The sequence below is a fragment of the Esox lucius genome, chromosome 16 (genome assembly GCF_011004845.1).
Source record: "Esox lucius isolate fEsoLuc1 chromosome 16, fEsoLuc1.pri, whole genome shotgun sequence".
Lineage (NCBI taxonomy): Eukaryota > Metazoa > Chordata > Actinopteri > Esociformes > Esocidae > Esox > Esox lucius.
Window position 1 is genome coordinate 23,208,815 of NC_047584.1, and position 18,454 is coordinate 23,227,268.

Genomic DNA, 18,454 nt, shown 5'->3' on the forward strand with positions numbered 1-18,454 from the left:
CTGTCAGGTGTCAGTCTGGGCAAAGGAGCACGTCTAGAAATTCTAAGCTAAGGGCAGCACCCAAAATTTAATTGTAATAGCGCTGCTGCCTGTATGACTATACTTTACACATTTCAGTGTCAAAGGCAAAACAATTATACTTTAATTTCCTATTTAAAGACCCACATCAGTTTTGCAACAAATGAAATTAGCTAAGTCTGAACAGTCAGTTTTAGGTTTATTGGCAGGTTTCCATCCTTCTCATTCCATTTGAACTAACATCATGAAATTCTAACTTTAATGCTATAATGGACACGTGTACGCTGTATTTCTTCATATATTTGACGCAGAGATTAAATTGGGCACACATGCTCAGGGATATGAATATAGTTAACCTAAGCGATATCTCGAGACCAATCCATTGGTAAAATATAGTGTAATTTACACTGGAACTATTTAATCATTAATACTTCCTGGTGTGAATAGTAACACCAAATATTCTAGAGCGTCATGCAACAGCTTAAAAAAACATTCCACAATTCAGTCAGGGAATTTGTTACAAGAACACTTCATACAGCCTTTGCTTTATAAATAACTGATGTCACCCAACTCAGAAGTGACTTGCTTAGGTAGGTCTAAAGACAGCTACTTCAGTCAATTCACCTGACTACATGTTCCCTTGACACTCATGTGATTGTGTGAGTTCAGGAATAGGATGACAGTCACTCTAAAACAGTCATCAATTTTTTTTTTTTAACTATCCAATCACAAACTAAATGACTGAAAGGCAGGATTAGTGATTCAAATTATCACAGCAATATTACATTTTAAAAATATTGCTCCCCCACTACTAGGTCTGTGTGAAGGTGACCAGCAAAACCCACCTGGCATCTCATGACACCCTTTTGCAAGGTCCCCCGCTCATCAAGATCTTAGACAGATTTCCACTATGCTCATATAACACGGCCTACAGTTATACTGTGAAAACTGATCCACCATGACATTTGGCTTCCAGCGACAGTGGTCGAAGCAGCACAAGCAAATGTGAACACACAAAACATAGCATACAGTCAACACGATCCAGTGACAACAAAGACAAGGCCAGCATGACTACATAGAAATGTTTTCAAAGGAAATGGGCCAACTAACAAGGATGAACACTTAAAATGGAGTTGGAAAAGACAGCAAGGTGTATAAAAAGAAAGCATCCATATTTCAAATATATGTTAATGGTACAAAACACAATGGCCACACAATGTTGGAATTACAGATTTAAGATTTATTGTGGTGTTGGTCATTTCTTACCAGAGGTTATATACAAATGAGTATGATAGCGAGTTATCCCCAAGAATGATACATTCTTAAAAAACTTTCACAGAAAACTTGAAAAATTACATATATTGTTTTACTTCTACAAGACAAAAAATACTCTGATTTGATTTTCTATAAATTGTAATTGTTTAGATTTATTCTTGAAGTTACCTTAATATATGTGTTTTTCAGATAAGAAATCATAAAAGCAGTATTAAGTTACAGCAGACAATGAAAATATAAAACCTATAAAACACCCTGGACTAGCCTTTCTTAAAACCAGGTTCAGTCACAAACAAAACTACTCATTTGTTATGCTTATGCACATTACATTTTCTGTATTCTAAAATACATGTAGACTGAATAATTTTCTACCATGCATGATCTATTTCAAGTTACCCCTTAATCCCAGTTTTTGATTATTTAAACCTTAACATTGATCTTAAATCTTCTCTAAGCTTAACATTGTTGACAATCTAGCAGTCCTGTCCTGTACTAGATCCCTCAAATAACAGAATTCCTCTCAAAATTGCCTCCCTGCATAATGAAAAGAAAGCAAACAACTGGCTTATTTTAAGCAGAGACAAAAACTGTCCCCTTTCACATTGAAATGCTCACGCACACAGAACTACCTGATGTAGAATAACATTTGAAAAAATTAAAACTAAGAAAACAAATCTTACAAATCTCCAACTGTGCTTCCTGTTAAACAAAGAGGTTTTATAAAGGTGATGTGCCACTTAGCCCACAGCCCAGAATGACTTCACTAGGGCTCACAGATCAAGGTCTCCACCACAAACTTGTTCTCAAAGTGACGGATCTTGTGGCAGTTGAGGGCTTCACGCTTCTGCATACCTGTAATGTGGAGGATGGAGAGGTTAAAATGCTTATCTATGTAAATTAATGGTGATTCTGGGTATAAAAAAAACACCTGAGTGCACGTGTGTGTGTGTGTGTGTGTATATATACTGACCCAAGATCCTGTCTCTGCGCTCCAGCTTGTATGTATCCTTCCCACGGCACAGGCTGTTGATGAAGTATCCCAGTTGCTCCACGTGCTCCAGGCGCTCAGTCACAACCATCTCTTCATGGACCAGGTAAGACTGAGGCAGGTAGGTACCAGCCTGGTGGAGGGAGAAAAAGGGCCACAGTGATGACTTAAATATCCTAGCATTATTATCATGGTTAATTAGCGTTGCCACAGTCTCTTCTCTATCAGGTTACACTGTTAAAGTTTTAAAAAGCCATTAAGAAATCAAATGCATCACTGTAATCTTCTGCACTGCAACTGCTGAACTTCAGCATAATTTACAAAACAGTTCCTGTGACCTTGATATTGACTAGCAGCTCCAGGAAGTCCTTGGGAGGCATGACGATGGAGGTGTTGAGGGGGATGACGTAGCACTTGTTCAGGAACAGGTCCAGGTAGGCAGTCAGTCTCTATGGAGAGGAACAAACAGGAAAATACCGTTGTTAGAAAACCAACCCTCAGAACTCATGAACTGAACTGATAGAAAATTCCCCATTTAAGTCAGAGGATTCACATGCCCATACAAAAACATAACAAGGATTAGCAATACACAGCAGGGTTGAAGTTGATTACATTTCCAATTCAGACGTTTGAATCTTACCCTGTTGAAGTCGTGGACAATGTCGGCAGGGTCACTGTCCTCGAATTCAGGCACAGGCACGTTGATAAGAGCCACCTCCTCATCCTGCAGTACGCGGATGCTTTCCTGGATCATCTTGAAGCTGGACGGCAGGTCTGCACGCATGTCGTCCTCCTCCTCCGGAATCATCATGTCCTCCTCACGGTACCCCACCCCACAAACAAACACCGGGTCTTGCTGATGGATAGGAACGCAGTAGACGGTCAAAATAAACCTTTGCCACATCATACCAAGAATGTTCTTTACCCACAATTAATCACGTACTTTAGTCATGTCCACTGTGCGTGCCTGTGTGTCTCTGTGTGGGTGTGTGTGTGTGTCTCTCGGTGTAATTTTCTGAAATTCCCTGTGTGTATTGTGTCATCTTAAGACAATCCATGTCGGTCTGTGAAGTATTAATATTGAGGTGACGTTGACCGGTAACTACTGGTATAGGTAGGCATGAGTAGTGTGTGTGAAGACTTGGTTCTCTGTAGTATGCATACACGTGGGGCTTAGCAAGTTGTTGTTATTCAGGCTGATGGAAATGGGAATGTCTTACGAATAATGAAAATACGAAGACGTTCATAAACATGGTGTCTATTCTCTCTAATACGGTTGGGGAGTCTCCACTTAAGTTCCATGGGCATGGGTGAGGCAATACTGAAAGTGGAGTGTGGGGGAAATACTTTTCTCTATAATATCCTTTTCTGTTCAATGTGCATTTAAAGTCTTGCCATGTCGAAGATGTCCGCATCAGCAAAACCAAAAAAACGAGAAGTGGAATGAATTGAGACATCACATCAAAAACGGAGAGAGACACAGCATTGGCCTACATTTAAACGGTATTTGACACTTGTTGTGGTAAAGATTGGATAGTACTGTAATTGCATGGGTGGGATGTACCTTGTCATTTAAATACTGTTGACTTTGAATGCGGTCACAATGACAATGGCAACCAGTCGGACAATTCTTATATTAAATGTTGCGTTAACTTTTGTTAACGCATATTTTTGGTAAACTACCCAGGGAACACGACAGTGGAGAATGTCAAGACTCTCACTTTACACTGCATGGACCATCTAGCACTGTGTCACTTTTGTTTAATTGCAGTCAGTAATTACTGTTGTGTCACTTACATTACAAATTAATTCAGTTACACCATTAAATTACCCATGAATCGACGCTGAGGTCTGAGAGGTCCTGTCTCACCTCCTGAATGTAGTATTTGTACATGCAGGCCCCTCCCACCACCACGCCGGAGAGCATGAGGGCGAGGCCCAGGCACATGCAGCAGCACCAGGCCTTGGACTGCCGGTGGCGCACGGGCAGAGCCACCTCTGGATCCTGAACACACACCAAGAGGGAAGATTAAACTGGTACCACATTTGTTTGTCAAACACATTTTTATTCTTCAGTGCCACAGACAGGTTTATGAGACATTCAATCATCGGCTACACCCTAAATTATTCCAATGTTCTCAGCCCTTCATTGGAGTGTCCTAAAGGTAATTAAATTATCGAGGGTATAATTAGACCTTCCAATGGCCACTTCCAGCAAGTCTGCAATTATGCAGCCCTTCCTTAAAGAGCAATGCACCCACCTGATTTGGGGGAGAGGATGGACTGTTCAGAATGTGAACTATTATAGCAGGAATTCACCTAGTTTCCATATGGAAAACATTTACTACACAGTGCATCTTAAATTTTGTGGAATCCTCCATGTTACAAGTGTTTCCTGAAGTTTCCTGATACCTTTCCCACTCCCTGGAAGTCACCCTCAGAGTTTTATCAGCAACATTTGACAATGGAGGACTTTCAGAGCAGGCATGTATGTGCCAATGGGGATGATTTAAGATCCACAGTTCTCGTCTCTACACTTCCTGTTTTCCCGGTTATGTCTCCGTTCCAGCCAACCTAGCAGGGATGGGCACAGCAACATTGCTGGCTTGTTGATAAAGGGTGCAGTACTCAGGTACTAGCTAACTCCCCCACAAAAAAGGGTCAGTGTTTGGGAAACGGGGAAGGAAAGATTCAGAATTCTAGTGAAAGATGTACAAAGCAGGGTGAGTCATCATGATGCAAATCCAAGAAACAACTCACTTTGGGTTGGTGGGGTTAAATTAGCGGCAGACTAAGGTTGTGTGCCTGTTCAGAATCAAAGGATTTGCTCCTTGACCAATCATAATCAAATAACAGACCAGAATACCTGGCCTGGTCTGGCAAAAACATATTGGAATTGCATTTGTGTTCCAAGGATACAATACAATTACACAACCTTAAGATTATACAATGTAATTTAATCTTACACTACTGTTCAAAAGGTTGGGGTCACAGAAATGTCCTTGTTTCCCATGAAAACAGCATTTCTGTGTCAAAAACAAGAGCTCTTAACACAAATACAGCTGAAAAACTACACAGCAACATGATGCATGCAACTAGCCGCTCCAAAGTAGTCCGCTTTATCTCAATCATTTTAATAACATCAAGGTGGCGTTTCCAGGGAGACCCAAAAGCAATAAACATGGTGTGAAAAAGAGAGATCTAGAGCGAGACATAGGGGCAAAAAAACAAGATGGCGCGATCAGAAAAAAAAATAGGCTAACATGTCTCCAACTAGATACACTGTTTGGAAAGCTCATCTAATGTACTAGATATGGCAGAAAGGAACATTTCCTGGGTCGTTCTGACTGACTCCCTTCCCATGAGATCAACTACGACAGCAATTTTACCTTGACTGACTGAAGCAGGGAGTTTCCAACAATGGGCTTGGAGTTAATTTAAGAAAATGTCACAGCTTTACCTCCCTGGCCTAAAAGAAATGCTCCACCGGGCCTCAGCTTGAACGTGTTATCAGTCCACACAAATAAGTGTGGCTTCAGTATGTCAATACATATACATAGCATTTAGCCAGAGGCGGTCGGTACCATTAGGCAAGGTAAGCAGCCGTCTATGGCCCCAGAAGGCTAAGGGCCCATGAAAAGTCTAACTGAAAAACTATTTTAAAAATAACAATACATTGTCACAAAATCACAGGTAGACACACATCTCCAGACAATAATAGACTTGAGTAACCAACTAGGAGCTGAATTTGTGTCGCCCATGCCATCTCAGTAATTGGTGCTAAATAAAGATATATTTCAGCTCTTGATTTTGACAAGAGCAGTCTACATTCTCCTAGTCCCGGAAGAGTGGATGTCAAGCCTGGCCTCCTATCTGATTGCAAGCGAGCTGATATAACACAGATAAAGTACAAATACTTGTGCAATGTTATCAAAATCGCAAAACCCTGGATTTAACAGATTTAAATTGGGAACAAATCTGATTTCAATGCAACCCAAATGCAGCTCCGGCTGTGCTAATTCACTCCGATAAGACTTTTTCACTTCATGTATTTCTCAGAAATGATTTTGTAAGTCAAGAAGCCTTGTGTGCCAAAAGCCATAAACGTGATCCAACCTGCTGACTGATAGGTTTAATAACTTCAACACCCCAAGGTCTTGGGTTTGGATAAGCTCGGTATGTAGGAGGTTTTCTATCAGTTTAATCCCATACCATGACCCACACGCTTTACCCTCCAATCTTTTCTATTACTGAATTCTGACAACAAGGCTGCTGCACTCCAATTCAATGGTTTGTTTGTTCCCTCTAACGGCCTTCTCCAATTAAACTTGACTTCCTCATTTGTTATTATCCTGCACTGTCCACTTCCCCATTTATGTGAGAGAAGGGCTATGCACATCCAAAAAACAGAGAGGCTAGGGGAACAATGTTAATTTTTTTTACTTGGGAGCTTAGATCGGAGCGTGTAGACAGAACATACTCCATGTCCAGTAGCATATGTAGCCTACCCTTCTGTACCGTGTCCATATTTACTCTTCCCTCTGCTCCTTGGATAGACATCAGCTTTTGCTTTCCTGCTCTGCCATGCCAACCTGGGTCTGCAGTCACATCAATCAAATTCCTTACAGTGCACCCTTAATTGATGAATGCTGTTCTTTGGTACAGTAAGGCAGCACAAACTGTGTAATCAGCACATAAACTGCGCTTGTTCACATCATGAACTTAAACGAGTTAGTGTTCCTTTGGTAAAGACAACAAACAAGCACTTAAATCTCCCTTATGGAGCCCAATTGAGCTCAAATGTCTGTAAGAAAAGAAAAACGTTACTGAAATATTTCATAGTAGGAAAAAGCTAAATTCAATCGTATGAAAAAAGTTGGGACTTTATCTGAGCATTGAATTATCGCACCCGATTAGCCATTAATCACACCATTATAAGGTGAAAATCATAGCCTTTCCATATACTACTTTCCCAATGCAACCTGTGGAGATAATTTTATAAACTAGGCTAAATGTGTTCTGGAACACGCGTCTCTAACCACTACGTTATTTCACAAGGGGTAGTCAATCAGTCAGTGACATTGACTCTTCTAGGCCACCTCCGCTTACGCAGTCCGGCAAAAATAGATTAAAGCGTGGAAAAAGTGTATGCTAAAATCATTAAGTTAGAGACGCGGTGTTCGCTTCCCGTAACCGTGTAAACGCATTATGCCTGAGGTTCAGGACAGAAAAAACTTCGCTGGCTACAACTTTACGTAGCTACGTAAGAGGAAGCCTAAAAATAAAACGGTTCTGATGGATATTATGATTTGTTCAGGATAGACAAACACTTCGCAGGCTACACGATTGTCTCGTTTTTTCACTTGACAAAAAAGTCAGTTATCGTTAGTGATGACCATTCGAGGCTTCATTACCGTTCTTCTAGCAGTAGGATATTATGCTAGCAGTACTAACTCAGATTTTCTTTTTCAAAATAAAAGCCATCATTGAACTTTATAAATTAATATAGTTAATCTTGTCTGTACATTATGTTTAATGTCCGTTCCAATGTTATTCTTGTCTGTTCTTTTTCACAGACTAGATTGTTAACTATATTGCCTTATACATTTCAATTATGGCTTTTATTGTGATAAAGAAAATCTTAGTGCTGCCAGCCAAATATCCTGCTGCTAAAATAACACTAATGAAGCCATGAATGGCAATCACTAGTTATCGTCATCTATATTGATAGATACTGTATCTATGTCATTCACAAGTGGCTAATAGCTGTTAAAACAGCCAGTGGCAAAATATGATTGGTTCCTCACTGGCTACAACCTTGAGTAGATTTAGGAAGCCTAAAATGAAACTTAACTATATTGCGACTATTTCTGTTGGATTTTCGAATTATGTCTCATAATTGTTCAGGATAGACAAATACTTTGCTGGCTACATGATTCTCTCGTCTTTTCACTTGACGTTATCGTCACCTATATTGACACAGTAGTTATTGTATTGTAGCGACCTTGGTAAAGCCGCTACTCGCCCTTCCAGAGGGGATATCCCAATTTGGAGCAGTGGTTGGTGTGCCTGCCTTGCGACACTACAGTATCAATGTCATTCACGAATGGCTAATAAGCTGTTAAATCGGCCAGTGGAAAAAGCCATACAGTTCATAGATGCTATTTGTGGTGGAGGTAAACTTAATAAGAAACGTTACTCAGTGTAAAACAATATAATGGTGTCTAACAAAATATTCAAACTTGGCATGATGTTAATGAGTGGTTAACGACAATGCCTTTCACGTGTGTTCGACTCTCAAGAGGGCAGCCACGATTAACGCTGAACTAGGCTTCCCTGTAGTTGATATAGGCTTCCCGCCAATGACTGATATTAGTTTTTTCATACTATGAAATATTTCAGTTACGTTTTTCTTTTCTTACAGCCAATACATTTGATCTCAATTTGGCTCCATACTCCCTTCTTTCTGAGTTTTCTCACATGGGGGCACCATATGCTAGGAATCCACACAAAAAACAACCAAAGCATTCCAAAAGAAAACAATTTCCACATCAGGAACTAGTGGTAACAGAAGTTGTCTTCACTCCAACAAACAAGCATACATTAAAATACCCAGACAAGCCACTAGCTAGCCATAATGTGTTACAAAGTGTGTGACTGCTGTGTCTGTGTACTGTCCCACTTATGTAAATCTTGTGTTTAAGAGGCACTGTAACTAGTTTGCTTCTAATTCAAATGAGCAAGTGGGTTGATGCAGCAATATTAGGCATATCCTCAAAATTACACATTTGTCCTACACTGGAGTTTTTGTTAGAATTTGAATTGAGTGACAAACCATTATACTTGTTTTTATTTATTTGAAATTGTATTATTTAATAAAAATGTGCCCATTAGCACTTTTCGAGAGAGATATCAATGCATGCCCCTGAAGACGAGCAATATAAACCGTTCCTACAAGGATTTTATTTATTTATATTTTTAAATATGCTCCTTAGATTAAGGGTTCTCAACTCAGAGTACTGCTGTTTTTTTTCAACTACATGGTAGTTAATTGCATTTTCAAATGTATTCTTTGGACTTCAACTAAATAAAATGTGTTCACTTTGAAAATAATGTTTTCTTCTTAGGAAACTCTTGGAAAAATCCCAGAATTGACTTCTCATACAGTACAGTTTTAGATAGAAAGACGACAAGGCCATCACCAGTCTGAATAGCCATGGGCAATTAATTTTTGTGGTTTCCAATGGCCCCTCCAAGAACTGCCACCTTAACGTGGTGGAGGGGTTTGAGTACCCGAGTGACCCTAGGAGCTATGTTGTCTGGGGCTATATGCCCCTGGTAGGGTCTCCCAAGGCAAACAGGTCTTAGGCGACGGGTCAGACTAAGAGCGGTTCAAAACCCCCTAAATGAAGAAAAACATTTTGAGTACCGTGACGTCGCCCGGTATGGCGCAGCCGGGGCCCCACCCTGGAGCCAGGCCCGGGGTTGGGGCTCGTATGCGAGCGCCTGGTGGCCGGGCCTTCCCCCATGGGGCCCGGCCGGGCTCAGCCCGAACGGGCGACGTGGGGCCGCCCTCCCGTGGGCTCACCACCCACAGGAGGGACCATAAGGGGCCGGTGCGAAGAGGATCGGGCGGCAGTCGAAGGCAGGGGCCTAGACAACCCGATCTCTGGACACGGAAACTGGCTCTAGGGACGTGGAATGTCACCTCGCTGGCGGGGAAGGAGCCTGAGTTGGTGCGTGAGGTTGAGAGGTTCCGATTAGAGGTAATCGGGATCACCTCTACACACGGCTTGGGCTCTGGAACCACACTCCTTGAGAGAGGATGGACTCTTCACCACTCTGGAGTTGCCCATGGTGAGAGGCGGCGGGCTGGTGTGGGTTTGCTCATAGCTCCCCAGCTCTGCCGCCATGTGTTGGAGTTTACCCCGGTGAACGAGAGGGTCGTTTCCCTGCGCCTACGGGTCGGGGATAGGTCTCTCACTGTTGTTTGTGCCTACGGGCCGAACGGCAGTGCAGAGTACCCGACCTTCTTGGAGTCTCTGGGAGGGGTTCTGGAAAGTGCTCCGACTGGGGACTCTATTGTTCTACTGGGGGACTTCAACGCCCACGTGGGCAACGACAGTGACACCTGGAGGGGCGTGATTGGGAGGAACGGCCCCCCGGATCTGAACCCGAGTGGTGTTCAATTATTGGACTTCTGTGCTAGTCACAGTTTGTCCATAACGAACACCATGTTCAAGCATAAGGGTGTCCATCAGTGCACGTGGCACCAGGACACCCTAGGCCGCAGGTCGATGATCGACTTTGTTGTCGTCTCATCTGACCTGCGGCCGTATGTCTTGGACACTCGGGTGAAGAGAGGGGCGGAGCTGTCAACTGATCACCACCTGGTGGTGAGTTGGATCCGATGGCGGGGGAGGAAGCTGGACAGACTCGGCAGGCCCAAGCGTACTGTAAGGGTCTGCTGGGAACGTCTGGCCGAGTCTCCTGTCAGAGAGATCTTTAACTCCCACCTCCGGCAGAGTTTCGACTGGATCCCGAGGGAGGTTGGAGATATTGAGTCCGAGTGGACCATGTTCTCCACCGCCATTGCCGAAGCGGCCGCCCGGAGCTGTGGCCGTAAGGTCTCCGGTGCCTGTCGAGGCGGCAATCCCCGAACCCGGTGGTGGACACCGGAAGTAAGGGATGCCGTCAAGCTGAAGAAGGAGTCCTATCAGGCCTGGTTGGCTTGTGGGACTCCTGAGGCAGCTGACGGGTACCGACAGGCCAAGCGAGCTGCAGCCCGGGTGGTTGTGGAGGCAAAAACTCGGGCCTGGGAGGAGTTCGGTGAGGCCATGGAGAAGGACTATCGGCTGGCCTCGAAGAGATTCTGGCAAACCATCCGGCGCCTCAGGAGAGGGAAACAGTGCCCTACCAACGCTGTTTACAGTAGAGGTGGACAGCTGTTGACCTCAACTGAGGATGTCGTCGGGCGGTGGAAGGAGTACTTCGAGGATCTCCTCAATCCCGCTGACACGTCTTCCATTGAGGAAGCAGAGGATGAGGGCTCAGAGGTGGACTCGTCCATCACCCGGGCTGAAGTCACTGAGGTGGTCAAGAAACTCCTCGGTGGCAAGGCACCGGGGGTGGATGAGATCCGCCCTGAGTACCTCAAGTCTCTGGATGTTGTGGGGCTGTCTTGGTTGACACGCCTGTGCAACATCGCGTGGCGGTCGGGGACAGTGCCTCTTGGATGGCAGACCGGGGTGGTGGTCCCTCTTTTTAAGAAGGGGGACCGGAGGGTGTGTTCCAACTATAGGGGGATCACACTTCTCAGCCTCCCCGGGAAAGTCTATGCCAGGGTTCTGGAGAGGAGAATACGACCGATAGTAGAACCTCGGATTCAGGAGGAACAGTGTGGTTTTCGTCCGGGCCGTGGAACACTGGACCAGCTCTATACCCTCTACGGGGTGTTGGAGGGTTCATGGGAGTTTGCCCAACCAATCCACATGTGTTTTGTGGATTTGGAGAAAGCATTCGACTGTGTCCCTCGCGGCATCTTGTGGAGGGTGCTTGGGGAATATGGGGTCCTGGGTCCTTTGCTAAGGGCTGTCAGGTCCCTGTACAACCGAAGCAGGAGCTTGGTCCGCATTGCCGGCAGTAAGTCAGACTTGTTCCCAGTGCATGTTGGACTCCGGCAGGGCTGCCCTTTGTCACCGGTTCTGTTCGTAATTTTTATGGACAGAATTTCTAGGCGCAGCCAGGGGCCGGAGGGTGTCAGGTTTGGGGACCACACAATTTCGTCTCTGCTCTTTGCAGATGATGTTGTCGTGTTGGCCCCTTCTAACCAGGACCTTCAGCATGCACTGGGACGGTTTGCAGCCGAGTGTGAAGCGGTGGGGATGAAAATCAGTACCTCCAAATCTGAGGCCATGGTCCTCAGTCGGAAAAGGGTGGCTTGCCCACTTCAGGTTGGTGGAGAGTGCCTGCCTCAAGTGGAGGAGTTTAAGTATCTAGGGGTCTTGTTCACGAGTGAGGGAAGGATGGAACGGGAGATTGACAGACGGATCGGTGCAGCTTCTGCAGTAATGCAGTCGATGTATCGGTCTGTCGTGGTGAAGAAAGAGCTGAGCCGCAAGGCGAAGCTCTCGATTTACCAGTCAATCTACGTTCCTACTCTCACCTATGGTCATGAGCTTTGGGTCATGACCGAAAGGACAAGATCCCGGATACAGGCGGCCGAAATGAGCTTTCTCCGCAGGGTGGCCGGGCGATCCCTTAGAGATAGGGTGAGAAGCTCGGTCACCCGGGAGGAGCTCAGAGTAGAGCCGCTGCTCCTCCACATCGAGAGGGGTCAGCTGAGGTGGCTTGGGCATCTTTTTCGGATGCCTCCGGAACGCCTTCCTGGGAAGGTGTTCCGGTCCCGTCCCACCGGGAAGAGACCCCGGGGAAGACCTAGGACACGCTGGAGGGACTATGTCTCCCGGCTGGCCTGGGAACGCCTCGGTGTCCCCCCGGAAGAGCTAGAGGAAGTGTCTGGGGAGAGGGAAGTCTGGGCATCCCTGCTTAGACTGCTGCCCCCGCGACCCGGCCCCGGATAAGCGGGAGAAGATGGATGGATGGATGGGTTTCCAATGGAATTAAAAGTCACCTCACAGCATGTTCGTGAGTCAAAAATCTGAACATTGTGTCCTCTGATGCACATCGCAGTGCTTATCGCACAGCTCGCTCAACCACGTCAGCTGGAACCTACCATTGGGATCTGTGTATCTGTGCAGTTGTAGCGTCAAGTGAACATGGGTAGCACAAATTCGGCCATCTAGATATTAAAAAGGACACAATTACAGTAAGTTAACTTGATTCCTCCTGGTGGCAAAGTGAACCACGCCTAAATGCCTTTGAGTTCCGCTTAAAATGCAACTTTCCCACTTCAAGAACCACTGGGCAACCCTACATAGAAGTCCACTTTTTAGGGTGTACACTCCTAAGGGGTCCTGGAGACAGACATGAATATGTTAGTCCATTCTGTGTGACATGAAAGTTGTGGTTTGGTATGCAACTTTAACATCCATAATGCTGGAATCACCCTTCAGTTTTGTTTTTGCCTAATTTCTCCCTATGGTCTTGATGGTGAACTCAGCTGCTCTCACGTTCTCTAATAAAGAAAACAATAATGGCTGCATCAGAGAGCAGACTCAACCTGGACTTGATGTCTTCATCTAGCCTCTGCCTTTGTGCGCGTTTCTGCAAGTGTGGGCAAGTTTGGCATGCAAACTATACTAGATTTAATTCATTGGTATTGACACACAGTCTTCACAGTCGAGCTATGTGGCATTTAAAATCTCATGACAAAACAGATTATGTAGTTTAACTTCAGGTTTTCTATTGTAATGCTTCCTTTTTAATTTCCCAGAAATGAGAAAAACAGAGTGCTTTTAACTTTTGCCCTGACAGAACATCCTCGGTCTAAGGTTCCGGAATGCCAGCTAACAATACCCTGGAAAGGGGTTGAGTTTCCGTAGCTCGGAGACCAGTGGAGTATTGCTGTGTCCTAGGAAGCGCTACAGTTTCAGTAACTCAATGATTATCGGTGAAATCTCCCCCTGCGATCTAAACAAGATGGTTGCCGCCTTCTCCAGACTATGTCGTTTGGTGTTTGTGTTCAGCGCTAGTAAGACGTTCTTGGGCTGACAGTGGTTAGCTTGTTATTGGGTTCATTGTATTGGGGTAATAGGGCACCAGTTACATTGTGGGGCTGAGTGCCAGGCAGTGGCTGGGTAAATAAAATGTGTACCGAAGTTGTCTCTTGCTTGCCATTTGATTAATCTCTTCCTCTCTGAGTGTTAGTGGTCGATGCTCTGCATGAGACTCTAGGCTAAGGCTTCCTGGCTGAGTCTGTATCGGAGTGATTAGGATGTAATCCTCCCAAGGGCTCCTACATGCCTTAAACAGCCTCAGAACACACAAGCTTCCAGAACACGGGCTTGCAGAACACACGGGCTAGCAGAACAAACGGGCTAGCAGAACACACGGGCTAGCAGGACATAGGCTGGGAGCAGCACTTGCACGCAGGGGCTGTGTGAGTACTGCGTCTGGTATACCCGACTCTGCTAGGCTCTGCTCTAGGCCTTCTACAACCTGCCCCGCCATCTGTCCCCATCTGACCAGCATGCAAGGTCAACTGTATGCTGACAGACTCAATAGCTGTATTTTATTAGACAAAACATGGTAGCAGAAAGAGATCTGGCTGAAAGGGCAGTGGGCCAGAGTTTTACCTATGCTACAGCAGCGCTGTATGCACCAGAAACCAGTGGTCCAACCTAGGCTATTTGAACTGGAATCTTGACCAGAAAATTCAGAATCACATCCACCAATGTTTTGCTAGGGAGTTAGGCCTATGCCTTCACTCCCAACTCGTTCAAATAAGACAAGGAGATTTGTGGCAATGATTGACCTGTTTTTCTGGTCAATATGACCTTATTTCAATGGACAACAAATTTGCTTTTCTTTCAAAAACAATGACATTTCTAAGTGACCCCATACTTTTGAACACATGTGTATATGCTAAATGTCCACTCATATTGCCTACAGTACATTTCCATGCATAATAACTGATTAACATGCTACAGTTTTATGTACCAACATGCTCCCAAAGCCAGCTCAGTAACTGATGAGGTGAACTGACAGGAAAAACACTTTGTATAAAGCTTCTGTGTTCAAACAAGCCACACTCACAGACACACCTTTGACAATAGACTGGTCAAGGTCATGATAACCCCATTAGGGGAATCTGCTGACACCAGTTTCTCTAGACCTACTAATGCGCCAATTTGACAAGAAATTAGTAATAGGCAGGTTTTCTGAAATTGTATCTCTAAGGGGTCAGTTTCACAGACACAGATTAAGCCAAGTCTAGGACTAAAAATCAAGTTCAATAGAAAACTCCATTGAGCTTGTTTTGTTTTAGTCCCAGACTAGGCCTAATTTCTGTCTGCAAAACTGGCCCTAAATATTTTGAATATGTATCTTAGCAAGCACAGGTACGCTTACAGGTTAAACCCAACAAAGGTCAGGCAAGTAGAATTACAGCATTCTACTTACTATAGCTGTCTGTGTCATTAGACTTAGGCTATATTTACCTAACATTAGTAAACCGTTAAGTGGTATCAGAGCAGCACTCAGACTCTCTTGGTCAAACCACAGACACCAATACACAAATGCAGCTGGCCTGTCCACTACTTGCTGCCAATCACTCTGCGCCTGTTAATCAGGCCGAGTGTGAACAGAGCCTTCCCTCTCACTGTCCGTCTCTGACTACATCTGATGAGCTACCGCCACTGACCTTCACATTCCCCAGGGACGGCTTTCCAGGCCAGGCTAAATGTCCAGTTAAGACTTACCCCAGTGTTTTTCCTAAAAGGGGCAAACATTTTGTGTTTCTACCTACATGGCGGGGCTCCAGGGGAGTTCCCCGTTTTGTCTGGTTTGCTTGTTTATTTGTGAAACTCATACATCCTAGATATGCACTTGTTTGACTCGTAACTAGTAGGCTACAATGCAAATAAGGCACAGAAACTGTGCCTAGTATTTTCACTTGTAATTGTTTAGCTTTTTGTATTGGAGTTCACAGAGCAGGCCGATCTCTGAGCTGTCCCATACAGTTGTTCAGTATTAATGTGTACTACTACAACCCTGTTATAGTATAGCCTTTAACAGGATTGGTCACATAGTAGCTGATGAGGTTATCATCAATCCAATAGCCATTGATAATAGCCTAGAGCACAGGTTTCCATGGATTCCATGGAGGGACTTCTGTATGCTTGTGGGTTAGTAACCCCTGCACGGTGATAAATGAAATACATTGGTATTTCAACGTGAGATTAAAGAATATTGTGGTGGGTCAACTACAATAAAGAATGTGAATGGGTGAAAGGATAGGAGAAATTAAATGCATAGTATGAGTCAGAAAGGGAAGACAGATGGGGATATTTGCAGTGAAGAGACTCGTCTGCCACTTCACATAATCTTGTGAAAGGCAACAAGCCCACACTGGCAGCATGGAATTAATAATGAGTGAGCAGACATCATGACTGAGGTCTTACAGCTCTCAGCTACTCTTCCTATCAGTTGTGAGCAAGTGAATTTTGATGGAAACAGTTACTAGCATAGCACATATTTTATATACAATATTTATTACTGTATTTTTAAGATGCTGTAGCTACAATGTCACATAGCCATTTTACCTGTAGGGACAACGTTTATCTTAAAATTAACCTACAGAGCAGACATAAAACCATAATCATTATTCAATTTTTTTCTTCACCAATTTAATTGTGTCCTACTGTGTCTTCCCTCATTGCAATTACACCCAATGAATTTGGGGGAGTTGAAGATCATGTTAGGCCTTCCTCCTAGACATGCCATTTTTGTATCATATTGTTTATTCACCATGTCACTTGGGTCAGCATGTGAGGGCATGCTTATTCACCTGAGGTCACAACCTCAATTATGACCTCTAAAGTATTTCTTATAAAGAAACACTGATAACAAACAATATTATATATATATTTAGCTGCTTGGACGTTTGTTTTCCCATTTTTTTTATGCACAGTAACAGTAAAGGCCTAATTGACTGTATGTCATAATTTGCATAATTTTCCCATAATTGTCCCAAACTGAATATAACATAGCTTTGATTGAGATTATATAAATAATATATATATAAAATTGTTTTAAGATGAACATGTGAGAATTTGAATTGGGTGACAGCCGTAGTTTTTACAACGAAGATGTTTCGCTTTATGGCATATATAACTTGTAAATTATGGTAAAGGGACAATAAATCAGAAGAACATTTTCGTTTCTACAAACTACGGATGTATTGGAGCCGGAATTGGGGATATTTTATACTGCGTAATGTCGATAGAAAAAAAGAATAACGAAGATTACAGTGTACAGCAAACATAGCAAATTAGTCACTTGGGTGTACATATGGGTTAGAAGAATCTTTAATCAACTTCGCTATTGATAAACCTTATCATAACGCAACGGTCGTAGAAAGAAGAGTGATACGTAGTATGGGTGTATTAATTCTTGACCAGCGAAACCAGGGAACAGCGGCTGCCAAGTCTACTCAGCGGATCTCAAATTCAAAACAATAGTTGACAGTCAGCCAGCCATTTGCAATGAAAGGAACATTAAGTAATAATAGCACTTATTAGCACAGCACTTGTTAGTAAGTGAAATGATAGTAAGTGGATTGTCGAACCAATTTATTAGGAGTCTCCGAACTAGCTAACAATAACATATTGCCACATTGACAAATATATTAGCTAAAAAATATTGGTACTGAAGCCATCGAAATCATGTACATGCTCTACGTATGTACAGAACTATTGGCTTGTTTGACTCTTGACTGATCAGACCCTTGGCCATCCATGTCTACTAAACTGTAACTACATATATTTGTCTTTATAAAAACGTTAACTTGATAGTCACATTCACATGCATTATGCTGTATTTATATATATATATAAAACAGTATGATTCTATTCACACAGCAGTACTCACCTTGTCCCCGGGAATGAGGGTTTCGCTGTCCTTTTTTACGTCCTTCTGTCCGAGAGACGAATTAAAAGATACCTTCACCATCGTGAAACGTGCACTTTGGGTGCTTTTAAAAGAACAGACCGGCTTAAAACGTCAACGTTCTTCTTTAAAGAACAGACCTGCTAAAAACGTCGACGTTTTTAGTAATCTCCTTGCAGGAAATAATTACTCTGTCGCAGATAAACAAAACACAGTCCGTGTTCAACAACTCCTCGACTCAGATGTTGCTCCAATTGGTTTGCTCCTCCTTTCTCTTTTGTCCCCAGTGACTTCGGCAACAGAGGGCGCTGGTGCCAGAATTGATGACGTACGCCTCGCAGCTAAAATTCGAAGGACTATGTACATTTTCACTGTAAAAAAAATCAGCCCGAGAGGAAAGTTTCACTGGAATTTACTGATAGAAGACATTGATTAGAACGAAAGCACGGGTGGCTTCTTACACGTTTGGCATGCCAAACAGGACCAGAGAGGTCCGTTTAAATGCACTACGTAATGTATATCCAACAACTGTCAACTGTCCTTGTTTGCAGATGTGGATGAGAGTTGCAATTAGACACTGAGTCTGTTACCTCTACGTTTGTA

General features: G+C 43.7%; 1 protein-coding gene across 2 annotated transcripts; it reads right to left on the bottom strand.

Moving 5' to 3' along the window:
- Window positions 1-1,237: 1,237 nt before the first annotated feature.
- itm2bb (integral membrane protein 2Bb) lies at window positions 1,238-18,124 on the bottom strand. Of its 2 annotated transcripts, none has more exons than XM_010880055.4 (6): window positions 17,834-18,124; window positions 4,152-4,286; window positions 2,922-3,137; window positions 2,620-2,730; window positions 2,264-2,414; window positions 1,238-2,145 (listed from the first exon to the last, which is right to left on the bottom strand). In XM_010880055.4, exons 1-6 carry the CDS (start codon window positions 17,912-17,914, stop codon window positions 2,057-2,059), a joined length of 783 nt encoding a protein of 260 aa, XP_010878357.1. In that variant the 5' UTR covers window positions 17,915-18,124; the 3' UTR covers window positions 1,238-2,056. The 2 variants fall into 2 exon arrangements, with proteins under 2 accessions (XP_010878357.1, XP_010878356.1); XM_010880054.4 differs by having other exon boundaries at window positions 4,113-4,286.
- Between the last annotated feature and the right edge of the window lie 330 nt (window positions 18,125-18,454).